Source organism: Euprymna scolopes, chromosome 22 (genome assembly GCF_053919585.1).
Source record: "Euprymna scolopes isolate OS-2025 chromosome 22, ASM5391958v1, whole genome shotgun sequence".
NCBI classification, from domain to species: Eukaryota; Metazoa; Mollusca; class Cephalopoda; order Sepiida; family Sepiolidae; genus Euprymna; species Euprymna scolopes.
Window position 1 is genome coordinate 5,453,672 of NC_136503.1, and position 17,091 is coordinate 5,470,762.

The 17,091-nt window shown below is 36.5% G+C and overlaps 1 protein-coding gene across 1 annotated transcript in view; it reads left to right on the plus strand.

Moving 5' to 3' along the window:
* Positions 1-11,021: 11,021 nt before the first annotated feature.
* LOC145243863 (cholinesterase-like) overlaps positions 11,022-17,091 on the plus strand; it is a 66,741-nt gene continuing 60,671 nt past the window's right edge. The window contains exon 1 of the mRNA XM_080106932.1: positions 11,022-11,414. Within this exon, the coding sequence (XP_079963058.1) occupies positions 11,088-11,414 (327 nt within the window). The 5' untranslated portion in view covers positions 11,022-11,087. The remainder of the gene's footprint in view (positions 11,415-17,091) is intronic.

Below are 17,091 nucleotides of genomic sequence, written 5' to 3' on the forward strand. Positions count from 1 at the left end.
ATATCATTCACATTATGTTAAAAATAAGTAGGCTTGAAAACGCTTTTTTAAGATTGTTTTAAGCTGGCCTAGTGGTTATCATACTTAACTCACTGTCTTTAGGTTTTGGTTTCAATCTCAGCTCGAGTATTTTTTTTACTTACAAAAAATGAATGGAATTGTTTAGAAAAAAATATAATACTCGCATGCACATGTTTCGGTTTGATTCCATTTTTTATTTCATTTTCTTAAGGATTTTTTTTTTTTTTTTACATGGGGGATCACCACTTATCAAGGCCCAGAAGCCACTCGGGATAAGGGTTATTGTGTGTACAATAATCAATGGGATAATATCGTAGTAATAGTTGGTATTGGAGATTTGATAGAGTGTCTTACTTAAGGGGGCGATTAATCAGGAATTTGTTTATGTTGGACTTGAAGACGTCTAAGTTGTAGTCAGGTGGGGAACAGGCAAACGGAAGAGAATTTCTCAGAAAGAAGCTTTGTTCATGGAATCTACGTTTTGATTTAGGCACAGATAAAGAGTGGGGGAAATTACTGACAGTGGTTTTAGCTAGACAGGTGTTTATCATAAAAGATTGGCGAGGTGGGACCAGAGATTGGAGCTCAGACGAGCGCTTGCCATGGAAATAACGATAAAACAAAGACAGGCTCGCAGCGTCTCTTCTGTGGGAGAGCGGTTGCAAAGAACAGAAAAGGACATCCCCCACTAAGCCACGAAGTCTATTTTGTACTCTGTCAAGGCAGGATAGGCTGTTTTTAGCAGCTCCAGCCCAGATGTGGCAGCAGTACTCCATCTTTGGCTGTACCTGGCTTTTATATAGGTAGAGAATTGCATCAGGAGTGAGATATCTACTGGAGCGATAGAAGGATCCTACCATTTTCCATGGCAACGGATTTGATATACGTGTTCCATTTCAGATCAGGAGTAAAGGTCAAGCCCAGAAGCTTGTCAAAACAAGAAGCCTCCCCAAGACGAGAGCCATCCATTTCAATTGATGCTAGATGAGGAACAGAACGTTGATGATGTAAAGATAGGAGCTTGGTTTTAGATGCATTAAAAGTAACCAGCCACCTCTTTCCCCACTGTACCACGCGCTGAAGATCAGAGGAGAGAGAATCAGAGAGAACTTTGTCATTTACGGCCTTTGATGTGTTGCCATAGATGGTCGGGTCATCAGCATAGATGTCAACGAATGATTTAAGTATGTGTTTTGGGAGATCATTGATGTAGATCAGGAAGAGAGTTGGGCCCAGGATGGACACCTGGGGGAATCCAGCATTAATACTGTGGGCCTCTGTTTCTGCCCATCAACCACTACTCTTATGAGCCTATCAGAGAGAAATGATTTAATTATTGAGAAAACATTTCCAGTTCTACCGTAGCTGGGAATTTTGTGAAGTAGGCCTTTATTCCATACCTTATCGAAGGCCTTTGATATGTCGAGCAATTGCCCTAGAAAGGAAGCCTTTGTCAAGAGATTCACTAATCCTATGGGATATAACTGTTAGCACATCAGCTGTAGATCTAGCAGAACGGAAACCATATTGCATGTTACTAAGGAGGTTATTTCTGCTGAGGTGGTTGACTACTTCTTTATTTTACATTACATTTAATACCAGGCAATTCTGGGTACATTTTCTTATAGTATTTTATATTTTAATGGCACTGTAATACATTGCAGTGTTGTCACTTGCTTTCTCTGGTAGTATAGCGTTGCCTGGGAGTTTTGTTACTTGAATTCTCATTTTTGCTTGTTTTGGCGTTGCCCCAGCCTCTCATTATTCAACATCAGGACTTTTTTGTTTTGTCTGTCATTAATTGTAAAACTGATCGCCAGCATCGGCATATGTAACAAACAGTTCAACACATGCCAGCCATTAAATGAAACTTAAATTTAAACGAACATATGATGATGTAATAGAAGCAGCAGCACCTCTGTTTTGTCTGTCAGGCGATGGGATTGAGAAAGGAAAAAGAAGAAACAAAAAGCTTAAGTTTATAGATGGATTCTTTATAGACATGTGACATTAATTTGCATATGAGGGGAATAGCAGCTATAAAAAGGACGAATTGAAGAGGACAGGGAGGCGAATTTTGAATGAGAGTGCTTGAGCTATTGTAAAAATGTTAGGGGGGAATTAGTAATAATATATTTGAGAAAAAGAGGGATAAATAAAGTCTTGGACAAAGATAGCTTTTTTTTTTCTTTTTTTTTTACACGGTGGTTACCACGTATCAAGGCCTGGAAGCCACTCAGGGATAAGCCCGGAAGCCACTCAGGGATAAGCTTAGTTTGAAAGACAAATTCTAAAAGCTGTTCAACACATGCCACCATGGAAACCAGATGTTAAACCAAATATCATCATCATCATCATCATCATCATCATCATCATCATCATCATCAACAACACTATCAACATCATCAACAACAATACTATCAATATTATCATCAATATCATCATCATCAACACTATTATCATCATCAATATCATCATCATCATCATCAACACTACTATCACCATTATCATTTACATGTTTTATGCTGGACAGCTTGTAGAAATTGACTTTCAAACTAACCTATCTCTGGCCAGGTTTTTATTTAACTCTTTTTCTGGTAAGTTCATTTTTATATCACTGTCCCTTAGTTTTTCTCTATGAACTGAACCTGCTACCTCAACTGTTCTACATCTACTGACCCAAGAAATCTCATCAATTCTTTCAAAGTTTCCTGTTCTGCACACATCTCCCTATATTGTTCCTGTCTTTAAGACACACATCCATCATTTTAATATCATTTCTTTCTATACAACGCACGTCCTCAATCCTCATTGGCCAGCTTTCACTAACATACATCATCACACTTCATACAACGCTATCACTAAAATGACAAAACTTCTCAACAACCTTGTCATCCAAATATACTTTGACTTGCAGCAACATTCACCCAGGATGAGTTAAGCCGAGTCCTCCCATAGAGCATAGAGCATTTCAGGTGAACATAGACCACACCCAAATGCTTCACAGCAGTCAAAATAGTGATGCACAGCCACTCCTTGGACCAGCAGCATTGAATGTTCCCTGTGAACCAAACCTGCTACTTCAATTGTTCTACATCTATTAACCAAACAACTATCATCCAACATGACCATATTATCAAAGTCTCCTGTTCAGCACACATCTCTCTATACTATCCAGATTTAGTCTTCCTCTGAGGGCATCAGATCTAAGCCAGTGTTTAAAATGCAGATTACACACCATCACATTATTTTCATATTTTTCTTTCTTGCAACGAACGTCTTCAATTTTCATTAGCCAGGTTTCATTTCCATTCATCATCAGTCCATACACGTGCCTGATTGACTCTTCCCTTGGTTGACTGATAACTCTCTGCTTGTTAGTAATTACAGAAGTCCTCTGAACTCACTCCATCCACTCATGACTCTTGCAATCACACTAGTACCTGCTCCATCCTATGCTCCAATAGGCATCATCAAGATAACATATTTCTGGACAACTTCTTGAATCTTACTTTTCTGCTAGATGGATGTCTTTGTGGTGCTAGTTTTTAAGAATTCTAGCAAAAAAAAAAAAAAAAAAAAAACTCGCTCGTAAAATTATCATCTAATCAATTTCCTCCCGATTTTTGCTAAAATTTTTGTATCATTGATCAAACAATCGTTCATGACTTCAAAAATGCTAAATTTCTTTCTCATTAATAATTTCGTTCTTACTGGGTGTTATGTTTCTGAATTTTTGAGAGGAGAATTTATTATTCGTATTATTTGAATTCTTCAGATTACTGTTCTCACCTTCAATGCTATTTTTCACAACGTTTCAGGTGTATCTTGTTAACTTGGGAATCTTTCTGTCACACTTGGGAATCTGCATGGAATTTTGAACAGAATCCCATATTTAATCCATGGGGTAGCATCTTAAGTAATTTGCAATTGTATTTTTGAGTTTCACCCACAATGAAGATTGAACCTTTAAAAGAGTGAAACTTTACAACTGAATATTACCAGGTACTTTATCCATTACGCCACAGAATCATGCATGTGAACCAATCCTTTTAAATATATATTTGAAAATATTTTTTTTGGGGGGGGGGACAAAATTTAATTATGGCTAAATACAGACCAATCAACATGATGACTAAAAAAAATAAAAAATGAAAATGAAGGTTAGCTAACCAGGTTTCATTCCTCGCTAAACAGAGCTAAATCGAGGAAAATACAATTAAAAAGAAAAAAATAGCCATGAATATGGCGGGAGATTAAAAAAAGAAAATGAAAAAAAAAGCGGGGGGGGGGGGAGATTACATAGAAACCAAATTAAGTCCGAAAAGATTTTCTTTTTGCTTGCAAAGAGAAGGTCTCAAAGACTTAATAAAAATAGTTGCTAGAATTTTTACATGAAAGGGTGAGTGCAACATACTCAAGACCGTAAACATGTCAGCACTGAAATTCATGGCACACGCACGGTTATTTATGAGGTGTTCACAAATCGAAGAACCATACGTCTTACTCAGAAAATCTGAAGGTGAAAAATTTGCATAACGAATCTTTGATGTTACGTGTTGTTTTAAACGAAAATCCAATCTTTGCGATGTTCGGCCAACGTAGTGCGCGCTGCAACTACATTTGAATAAATAAATAAATAATAGAATTATTATGGCGAGGGTGGGGGCGAACATCTTTGCAAATGGACGACAACATTGGTCTGGTTGAAAAAACAATGTGTGGATTCGATGCAAAATAACACCATTGTACAAATAAAGAAATTCACTGATTGTACCTAGCCAAGGTAGACAAAGCCCCTCTTCCTCCACTAGTATTTAATATAATCAAACTTTTCTTAGGTGAAAAAAAGATCCAACTCATTCTCGATAGCCATTCCGGGGTTGATACTTGGATCTATCAGGATGACAAGAAAGTTCTTGTGATTTTTAACTTTTAAATTCAGATAAACATATCTCGGCTCAAACAAAAATTTATTCATTAAAATAAGCACCATCAGAATCAACACACTTTTGTCAATGCAAGACAAGTGTATTGATGTATATTTATATCTTGAGTTCAGATGGCAATGAAGTCGCTGAAGGCGTTTTTGATATTGTTTAGGTTCTTGAAGCATTTCTCATGCAGAAAGTTGTCGAGATGCTTGAAAAAGAAAGGAAGATGACACCTCATAACAGCATTTCTTTTGGTTATCGTTCATGACGCACCTATTTATCAGGTATTTTTGTCTTTCCAATCTGTCTCAAGTGGTTAAAAATCATTGTATACGTTATACCAAATTCAGAAGTCAGTTGTGCATGGATTAGCTTCGACTAAGGCTCTTCATTGATCGTTGTCAGCATCCGATGGCCAACCACTACGTTCTTCATCAGTAATGGTTCTTAGGCCAAATACTTTGTTGATGTCATGAGTTTTTTTTAGTGGCTTTTCTGCATTGAATTAAGAAAATTGTGCTTTTTTTTCCATCTTGTATTCGACTTTCTAAAAAGAAGACATGATTGCTTTAAAATGATTGCAATTTAATTTATTAAAAACGCTCTTGAAAATGATATATAAAGTAAAGGTATTATGACAAAAACTTATTTGAAAATACATCATTTGAAATCAAAATTAAAAATTCCACAAGAACTTTCTTCTCAATCTAATACATGATAACATCATGCTCTATTCTTGATAAGAGGTCAAATCAAATGTCACCACATGCAAGGCAAAAGCTGACTCTTTATAAAATGACTTCCAGTCTGGAGTAGAATGGTACAAAACATTTAATGCTACTAAGACAAAGCACCTTTCCTTTGTTGCGGGAGGGTCTAAAGGTGTGAAGGTGCCAATCAACCATACAACTAATGCAACTAATAAAGGCAAGAAAAGTGACAGCAATCGCAAAAAAAGGATGATAAACACAGATGTTCGGTTCAAGACAATCGGATATCATGTTTTATTGTTTTATTGTTTTATTGTTTATATTTAATCGGATATCATGTTTTATTGTTTACCAAGAAAAAACTAAAAATCTCCGGCAATAGATTCAGGATCAGCTGACAAGGTTGAGATTCTTGTGTCTTTGAGTCGTCAGTCGGCACTGGAATGAGTAGCTGGACGTCGCTGGGCACTGAAGCAAGTAACTGAATGTCAGTGAGCACTGGAAACTGGTAGATGAACGTCTGGGGCTGCAGGAGAGAGCTGGCATCGCTGGAGTTGTTACAAGATTGAGCTGGAGTCGCTGGAAGCTGCAGGAGTAAGCTGGAGAGCCACTGGAGCCATTGCAGGAGTGAACTGGAATTATTAGTGATACTGGAAGCTGCAGAAATGAGCTGGAAGCACTGGAGACTGCAGGAGTAAGTTGGAGTTGCTGGAAGTGAGCCAAAGTTGAAGCAGGCTCAGGAATTGCAGGTACAGGCTGTGAGGGGGAGTGCTAGGCGGCAGGCAGCATTATTGAGTGGAGCATGCATCATATTCTGCTGCCCCTGGTTCCTATGGCGACTGGAAATGCCAACTTGATGAGAATCAAATCAAGATATCAGTGCTTCTACCTTCTGGGCTGAACTGGAGATTTGTTGTAAAAGCTGATAGCTTTATAGAGAATTGTTCATACTACAGGCTCCACAGCCAGTGATAGTGTCGCTAAACAATGAATGACTATAATTAATTTCACACCATATTACTTACAGTTAAAAATGTCTTCAGTGTTTATTAACTGTATTTATTTCAATTTAGGTTCCAAATAATAGTCTTGTTTTTGTTTAGTTTGTGAAAGATGAAGTTTTTGTGTTTTCTCTTCATTGTTAAAGAAAAAGTTAAGTGGTTAACTACGCATAGTTGTGGCATATTTTCAGTGGTGTCAGGTTTCAGGTAATGAGTGTTTTTGTTTACAAACGTAGGAGTGGTTAGCTGACACACCATGAAAAAGTCCTCTCCCTGTATAATAGATCATTATCAATTACCAAAGAAACAAATATGACAGACAGTCATATCAAGGGTCCATGCAGATGAGTGTGAATGTATTTGCAAAGATTGAATTGATGAGTGTCATAGGTTTGCATGTTGATGAAAATATTCATGGTATACATACCTCAGCACGCTTGGTTTAAAGTGATGCATCACTGAAAGTGTGTCTGCACGATTGTTTGTGTTTTTAGTTTACATGTGCATCTGCAGAGTCCAAGAGATGGAGTGCAAGTGAGTTTGCACTTGTTTGATGCACCATTCGTATTGTGGAGTGAATTGTCAAGATTACTGGTACACTATGATCGAAGTCAGTTGCGTTAGATTTGCAAGTGAGTTTGGAAAATCAAGTCCAAGTGAGTCTGTATTGGTGTTGGAGTGTGTTGTTTGAAGAGATTGGGTCCTCTGTATGAATCATCGAACATTCAGTCATTGAGTTTTTCAGTGTGCGTGTTGCAGCTTAACTCATCTTAAACTGATGCAACTTCATCCATCATGATTGTCGGTCATGTCCATGGAGTTTCATAATGAATGTCCCTGAGGGTTTTGATCGTTGCATCTGTTGATAACTATAAGACTGTCATGGCCAATAACACCCTTCTCGAGAGACCAACGTACAAATTCCTTGGTCTGACATTCTCAGACAACATATGTTAGAATAAGTGTATATAAATGTTGCCAAATCTGCTGCCGGGAAATTAGACTCCCTCTACCAGCTTAGAAAACTTCTCACATCTGCCAGTATCCTATATGTCTATAATTCGTGCATGCATAGAGTATTCTTATTATGTCTGCACAGGTGCACCTGCACCACCCACTAGCCTCTTCCTCTTGCGCAGGGTGCAAAACAGGATTTCTAACCTCGTAGGTCTCACACCATCTGCCAAATTTGAATCCCTGTCCCATCACTGCAATATTGCATCCCTGTAATTGTTTTACAAGTATTTCTACGAAATATACTTCAATGAACTGCACTGTTCTAAGCGAAAATATCTCTGATCCACATCACAAGCTAAAAAATCACATCCCTTCACTTTAGAGGTTCCTAAATGTCCAGAGATTTTCTACTTTGATAGCTTCTTTCCTAGGACTTTAAAATCCTATGGTATTACTGGACAAATGCTTAGCATAATTAGGTCCTTCTTAAATGAGAGAAGAATCCAGGTTGTCCTCGATGGGCGTACGTCCAAAAAATTTGATATAAATGCGGGTGTGCCTCAAGGATCGATTCTTGGGCCTTCTTTATTTCTGATGTTCATAAATGACTTACTTGATAAAATTGTCTCTGAGATGGGTATATTTGCTGACGACACCACACTGTATAGCAGGCATGTGGGGAAAACTAATGAGCACATATCTAAGGTAATGGCCGAAACCCTAGAGGAAGACCTTCAGTCTAGTGGAATGGGGTCAAAAATGGATGGTAATGTTCAATGCTGCCAAGACAAAGCTAGTTTCCTTTAATAATTACATGAAACCTTACCAACAACCAATAGCTATGGCTAGAGATATTTTACCTGAGAGCACTTCATTCAAGCTTCTTGGCTTAACGTTCACAAGAAACATGAGTTGGAATAGATACATCGAGATTATTGCTAAGGCTGCTGCAAAGAAGGTGGGCTCTCTCTATCGTGCTAGAAAGTTACTTACATTTGAAAGTATCCTGTACCTCTCCAAAGCCATTATTCGCCAATGTATGGAGTACTGCTGACACATTTGGGCAGGTGCATCTGCTACTAGTCTCTCGCTCCTGGACAGGGTCCAAAAGAGAGTAGCTAACTTAATAGGTTCCGAACTGTCATCTAAACGTCAGCCCCTGTCCCACGGACGTAATGTTGCGTCCTTCTACCTGTTTTACAAGTATTTTAATGGTGGATGCTCTGACGAACTACAAGCCCTTGTACCCTCTCGACGAAAATACCCCCGACAAACCCGACAAGCAGCGAAGTCCCACATCTACACAGTTGAGATCTGTAGATGTAAGGAAGCCTTTTATTCTAATAGCTTCTTCCCCAGAACTGCAGGACTTTGGAATTCTCTTCCGGTTTCCTACTTCCCCAACTGTACTGACATGCAGAAGTTCAAGTGTAATGTGGACAGACATCTTGCTACTAAACTCCCTACATAGTACCCCTGCAACTTAGGTCCCTGATAGTAGCCCCCTACATCAAAATAACAACATGCCTTGTTTGGGGTGAAAATGTAATAAAAAAGAAAAGGATTGTTTGCTTTTGGAATTCCCTTCCTGCTTCATGTTTCCCCGACCGTATAAACATGCAGAAATTTAAATGTAATGTTAAAAAATATCTTACTGCCCACCGAAGTTGCTTTCCTTATAAATTTGGTCTCTATCACAGTAGTTGTTTTTACACACTTCAGTGGCAATATGCCTTGTTTAGGATAAACAAAGTAATAAAAAAATAAAAAAAACTGTCGCTGTGTGCTTACGTTGAGGTGCATATTTTTTAATACGTCGGCCATTTTTTTTTTACTTGTAAACATTCTCAAAGATGCCACCTGGTGGCAGACAAACGGAACTACTGCCTTTGTGCTAAAAACAGCAACTGAGCAACACCCCTATTTCAAACTTTAAAGAAAGAAATCTAAATTCAACCCTTTCTCCATTAAATAAAATAGAGACTTTGATACTGAGCTGAATCGAACATAAACACAATCAATTTACACTTTTGATTGTATTCAATTCAGCGGAGAATTAATTCTATTCATTTGTTTGGTTTTGACTGAGAGCACACTTGTTGTAACAATACCTTCTCATAAATACAGTGCATTAGCGGCCAGCCTGACTAACGAGGCGAGGAGCAGGGAGTCTCTGAGATGCGACTTTGGTGTTCCCAGTCAAGTTGAGCCCAGCAGCCGAAGGATCTCCAGCAGCAGTGGTTCAAGCAGCCCTTGTCAGGGCTATGCGATCCACAAACTACTTCTATGCAACTACTACTGCCTGTCTGCTTTCTGAGACATCTCTTCTTCAACCAGCAGCCTCCAGCTCACTTCAGCGCTTCCTGCAGCCTTCCGGACCTTGATGCCCCCAGCAGTCTCCCAGCGCCTTCCACATCCTCCTGCAGCTTGGCATATCCTCCTGCAGCCTCCTGGCTCCTGCATCCTCTTGCAGCCTTCCAGCACCTACTGCAGCCTCCTATCGCCTGCCACATCCTCCTGCAGCCTTTCAGTGCCTGCTGCACCATCCTACAACCTCCCAGTACCTGCAACTCCTCCTACACCCTTCCAGTACCTGCCATGCCTTCCTGCAGTCTTCGAGCACCACTTGCAGCCCTCAGCAAGTTACCATTCTTATTTCCTTGCTGTAAATAAAAGGCGATTCGTCGTCTTTAAACTGACTTCAGTTTTTTGTCATTCTTCTTTTTGCTTTGCCGTTTTTCTTTTTGCCTTTGTGCTTAACATTTTAGTTGTACGTACGGTCAACTGGTTTAATCACCGGGTGCTCTCCTCTGCAACAAACGTGCCGAAATTCATTTTGGTGGTAATAATAAACGGGCATAGATTATTTTTAAATCAAATGAAATTATGATTCTGAATTTTTTTAGATAAGGATTGATTATTCGTATTATTTGGATTCTTTGGACTACTGTTCTCGTCTTGGGTGTTATTTTCACAACGTTTCGATCGATGTAACCTCTGACTTTTTCAGGGGTATCTTGTCAAACTTGGGAATCTTTCTGACAAACTCTGAAATCTGCACGGAATTTTAAACGAGACCTTTTTATTTAATTCAGGCTCTCGTTCCGTCAGACATGCCTGGGTAGAAGTCCTAATTAATTCGCAATTGTATTTTTTTGGGTGTCGACCTCACTGACGATTGAACCTTACAATACATCTAAATTGAGTACCCGATGTGTGTAGCAGCGGATCCAAGCATCTAAATAATACAAATGAAATTACTTTTCGCACGTGCCCCTGTCATATAAAAGAACATAGATTACTTTTCCAACTGGGACGATCACACCTGTTTTATGTTGTTGTTGTGTTTCTAATTAGGACACACCTGAATGCGAGAGAGAGAGAGGGGGGGGGTCGTCATGTGACTCATAGCCATCTTTTCACCTGTCTACTTCCGGGGTAAAAATGTCGACGATGGTCACAAAATGAAGATACCATTATCATTAATTGGGCCGAATAAATTTGGCCCTTCCTGTTGTCGGTCAACGGTCAAACTTTTGTTTTTAGTGTATATTTTTGCCGCCCTGACCAGTAACAACAGGTGCGCGGGACTTACCTGTGACGAGGAACAAGACCAAGGCAGATACCGACCGAAAAACCACGACACATTGGTCCATTTGCAGTACGGGTCCGTTAATGGTTTTACTATACCCGTCCATAATAAACGACGCTACCCGGACAAAAGAATCAGTGTCTACCTCGGAATACCTTATGCCAAAAGACCTTCGTACCGGGGAGAGTTTAGGTTCAGGGTAAGAAAATAAAATTAAATAAATTGTTTATTTATTTTTTTTAAATTTAATAATAAGATCTTTTTTTTTTTTTTTTTTTTTATAGAATCACTCCCGTCTATAAACCGTGTTCTGCCTTTAAAAACGAATATGTTATTTTAAGTTCGTTGGGTTAGGGTAACTTGTTTGCGACAATTTTCAATGGCAAAAATTGTCCTTGGGGCATTGTTCATGTAAATAAAATGCATCAAATACTGTGGATTTTGTAATTAGTCAGGTCCATGGAGTAAATATGGTATTATGGTGAAAGTACTTAATTTAAGAAAAGATTTTAGACTCCCCCCCCCCCCGAAATTTATTGGCCTTCTCCTTATTTTGCTATAAAAAATATGCAAAACTAATAGCGAATAAATATAATAAAATCAAATGTCAAATTTTTTTTTGTAATAAAAAATAAAATGAAACAAAAATATAACCGCCAAAAAGAAATAAACAAACAAAAATATAATCACTTATTGGTGAGTTTTAAATTCATATTATTTTTTGTTGTTGTTTAGATTTTAAATAGTCCGATGAAGTCGTTTCAATTTAAAATTCGATTCATCGACATTCGAAAGTGATTTTGAAGCCTTTAAATCGACAAAAAGTAATTTCTGGCTAGAATAAAATTTTCGGCGCTTCTACATTATTGAAACGAGATTTCGTAATCGATAAATGGAGTTTTCAGAAAAAAAAAAATGATTTCAACTGATGGTACTTGTACAGTTTAATCAAGACTAATGTCTTGATTAAACTGTACAAGTACCATCAGTTGAAATCATGAAAATATCGAAAAAAGATTATATTGTACATATCCGTTATGGAACGAAGTTCTCCGAAAAAAAATTCACTTAATTTCATCAAGTAGTTTTTATTTTACAGCGAAAAAACAATTTGTTGTAATACCGAGCAAAAGGTTCGATTTTTAGGAAGAAAAGCTAGAATTAAAGATGGGGAGGGAGTGTCAGCGCTTTAACTGGAGTTATCTCCCCGTGGCGTGTTCAACAAATTTCATAATGGCTGAATCTAACGCGCTCTCATAAAAACGTGTTTTTCTGCTGTAAAATAAAAACTACTCGATTAAATTAAATGAATTTTTTTGAGATCTTCAGTCCTAAACGGATACGTACAATATAACCTTTTTTTTTCTTTTTTTTTTTTCGATATTTTCATTTTTGAATGTCTTGATTAAACAAGTACACCCAACTGGTTTATCTTTTGTCAGTTCCAATAAATTACAATAGTAGCTTCCAATTATGCAGTCGGAATTACCTGACTATTACTGAATTATTGAAAAAAAAAACTTTGATCGTGTTAGCAGATGAAAAATTGCTGCCATCTTGTTAAATCGAAACAGACAATTACCTCCCTTTTGAACTCTCCTGTGTTTTACGATCGTTTTCATCAAATTCTATTTTTTATTTTCTTTATTTTCGCAATTTTGGGATATGATCATCTTCAAAATACGAGGAATGCGTAGATACCATTGTTTTTATGTGCAATAACGATTTCGAAAATTTCGTCTCACTAGTGTAGAAGCGCCAAATTTTCTTTCCCTCAAGACTAAAATTACATTTAATATTTTTCTATATTCAATTTCTTGTCTAAAGATTTTCAGGTGTCAATTTTGTAAACTTTTAAAGCTTTTTCTTTATGAAATTATAAAAATAATTGCTACACATGAAGTTTCACGATTTCAAATAATCCATGACAATTGACCTAAATACTAAATATCGGTTGATTTTTTTTAAGTGTTTTTATTTATTTCATTTGATTGCCTTTTCATCACCTGTTGTCTTTAGGCACCGCCAAAACTGGGGGGGCAGGTCAGTACTTTTTGACGGACCGTCTTTTTAAAAATCTACCAAAAATCAGGTAATTATCCGATCAATACGAAATTTTCAGCGATTATTAGGAGAAGAATGAACTTTATAACAGTGTACTTATTTTTCATAAACGATATTTATATATATATATATTTTTTTGCTTACAAAACCCCCCTTGTTTTGAAGTGGGAACAAATATGCTTAAAATAATCATCTGAAACTGAAATCAACATATTGTGTTGTAAGGGACAGAATTATAGATTCAAAAAAAAAAAAAAAAAAAAAAATTGTTTGCATACCTTATTTTGACGTCTGAATATCAGAACTTCGATTGTGTTTAATTATCCCGCTTTTGAGTTTTGAAGTGTGAAATTCGGTGAATATGTTAAGTAAAATAATTAATTTAAGTTAAGCAAAACAAAAAAAAAATTTTTTTAATATTTATACGAAAAAAGCTATTTTAAAATTTTTGATAAATAAATTAACAATTTTTTTTTAGCGAGCCGAATAATGCATGACCATTATTAAACAGGGCATGCTTTGAATAATCGATACCAAAAAAAAAAATTCGATAAATATTGTGCCCTTTGTGTTAAAAATAGCATCTTTTTTTTCGATCCCGTTTGAAAACGTTTGCCGCCTTTCGACTATGGTGGACCAAACGCGCTGAAATAATTTTTTTTTATTCTGCTTTAAATTGCCCCCCCCCCCATTTTGGGGAGTCTGGCCCCCACACACATACACATTAAAAACCAAACGCATGCAAATGGTCACCCATCTGGTACTGGCCAGCCTCAGCTTAATAATACATTGAAATTTTCGTCACTGAAAAATAAGTTTTTTTTGGCCTGTTTGGTCTTCCATAGTTTGCTTTTTATCAGACGAAAACGTAAACAGAGTCGATCTGAACTCTACGTCAACGCGAATATCTGGTTACCTATATGAATAAGTGGAATTATTTGAAATTCAGGTACTTATATTATAATATTTTTGCATATTCTCTTAGAAAATCATCCTAAATCTTAGTTAGACAATAAATAAATAAATTAATTATTTCAAAAACCCTTTTTTTTAAATATTTAAGTACGTTTTTTGTGCAAGACAAAAAATGTCAATTGTTAACTTTTTGGGAAAATTTAACATTTAAAATTGAATTAAAAATAGTAGAAAAAGTTTTACATTATTCTGTTTTCTATATGATAAAATTCAGGGTTTTATCTTTCTGGAAAAAAAAAAGTTACTCAGAAATAATGGATTTTAATAAATGTAATTTCGTTTTAAAAAACAACAACAACTTGATTTTGCGGCCATTTTTGGCGGTGCCTACAATATATAAATATTTTAATTAATTCCTATTTCGATCGTTTAAAGTATTTAGAGTGAAAACGTTTTCTTTTCTGCTTATAATGGCATTGCTAAATTTAAAGTATAATGAGCACCCACTTTCTGGCTCCCCCTAGTGATAATATTTTTGTTGTTTTTAGGCTGCCTGAAAGTTTTTTTAGTAAATATGCACACGCTTGCGCGTACAGAAATGGCCACCACTCATAACATAAGGAATTTGTATAATATCCGGAAAACTTTGCGGCAAATTTAAATGCGATATTCGTTTTCAGCATACCCGAAAACTTATAGGAGTCGTCATTTTAAATGTGAAGGTGGAAAGTCATTAAAAATTTACCAAAAGAACTTTTAGACAGCCTGTGGCCAGAAAGTGGGTGCTCATTTTACGTTAAATTTATATAGAACAAATGATCCCCACTTTCTAAAAAATAATTTTTTCATATCATGGAAACTATTTCTCTGCGCCACTTTTAAATGTTATATTCGTTTTCAGCATCCCTGAAAACTAATTAAAGATTTTCAGGAGTTGGAAAGAATCTTGACATTGACCTAATGAAAAATCTTTATGATGTACGTAACCTTCAAGGAACTAAAATGTCATATTCCAAAAATCACTTAAAGTAGTTTTTTATATTACATATATAATGTAATTTTATTTTTACTATTTTAGTGATTAATAAAATATTCTAGCCATTACAAAACTAATTTTAAAATCTCGAAAGTTCGAGTTGAGTTGTCTCCTTTTATTAACTATGGCAGATCAAAATATAATGCCCTTGCTCCCTCATAAAATTTGATGTTTGAGAACTTAACACTAGCAACTCATGTCCCCGATAGTAGTCCCCTGCTTCAAAGTGGCAGTGTGCCTTGTTTGGGGTGAAAATTGAATTTTAAAAAAATAAATAACAAGTCACAAAAGTTTAATTTCCACACATTATTCAATGCATAACAATAAAGTGTTCATTTGATTGAGCGTGGTAATACTCTGCTGGTTAATAATCGCAGAGGTGTCCTGAACTTACTCCATCCACTTCTGACTTTTGCAATCACACCAGCACATGCTCTTCCCTGTGCTCCAATGGGATCACTAAAGTAATAAAAATTTGGACAATTTCAATAGCCTTGCTATCCATATATATATATATATATATATATATTACTAGCAAAGATATTCCCGCTTTGCACAAGACTTTGCTGTACACTCGGGTATCCACTTTGCAGGTACCCTTGCAGTAAGTGGATGTTGTTAGAGCAACTATTTCTAAAGGTGTTTAAAAGTTTTTAAAACGACCTCCTGAAATGACTGAAATCCAACTATGAACTTTAAAGCAAATAGAATATATCAAAGTTGACACTTATATTGTTACACATAAAAATTGAAACGATTAGAAAGAATCACAATGGTTTACATTTGTTTAATTAATTGAGGGGGTGGAGGAGGGTGATCGGATTCAAATTCACAGAAAAGTTGGTCGGTGCTATGGTGACGAACCCCAACTTGGTGTGCACCATCCCTAGGTGAGGTAGTTTATGAAAAGCCACACTAAATATGACCTTGAAAAATGGTGTGCACCATCCCTAGGTCAGAGACCATCATCATCCATTTAAAAAAAAAATTTTTTTTTTTTGCTCAATTCAAAAAATAGTCCATGTTGTGAGAAAGTAGTTCTTTGTGTTGATCAATGACTGCTAGAATTTTGTACACAAATCAGCCGTGTTTTGTATTTTTTAGCATCCTAAATTTTCAAGACATCATACTATATAATTATTCGTTTTTTTGCTTAAAAATGACATTACAATTTAATATGTAGTAAAATAATTCATAAAAATTTATGTAGTACTAGCAAAAATACCAACACTTTGCATGAGACTGTGTTGTATTCTCGGGTATCAGCCTTGCAGGCATCCTTGCAATAAGTGCATGTTGTAAGAGCAACTATTTCTAAAGGTGTTTAAAAGTTTTTAATTACCTTCTGAAGTGACTGAAATCCGAGTATGAACTTTAAAGAAAATAGATTATATCAAAGTTGGCACTTATATTGTTACACATAAAAACTGAAACGATTAGAAAGAATCACATGGTTAACATTTGTTTAATTAATTGAGGGGGTGGAGGAGGGTGATCGGATTTAAATTCACAAAAAAAGTTGGCTGACACCCTAGCTTGGTGTGCACCATCCCTAAGTGGGGGAGTTTATGAAGAGCCACATCTTAACCTTTGACCTAGACCTTGTAAAATGGTGTGCACCATACCAAGGTCGGACACCATCATTATGTCAGGTTTGGTCATGATCGGTCCAGTGGTGTGGGCTGTAGGAGAGTTGTCCACACAGGCAGACACACACACACACAAATAGTCAAGGACGCTACTTCTTATATATATATATATATATATATATAATGTATAAATATTGTTTTTTCACCCCAAACAAGGCACAGTAGTACCACTTTGGCATAAGGGGCTACTATTTGGGACCAAGTACGTATGG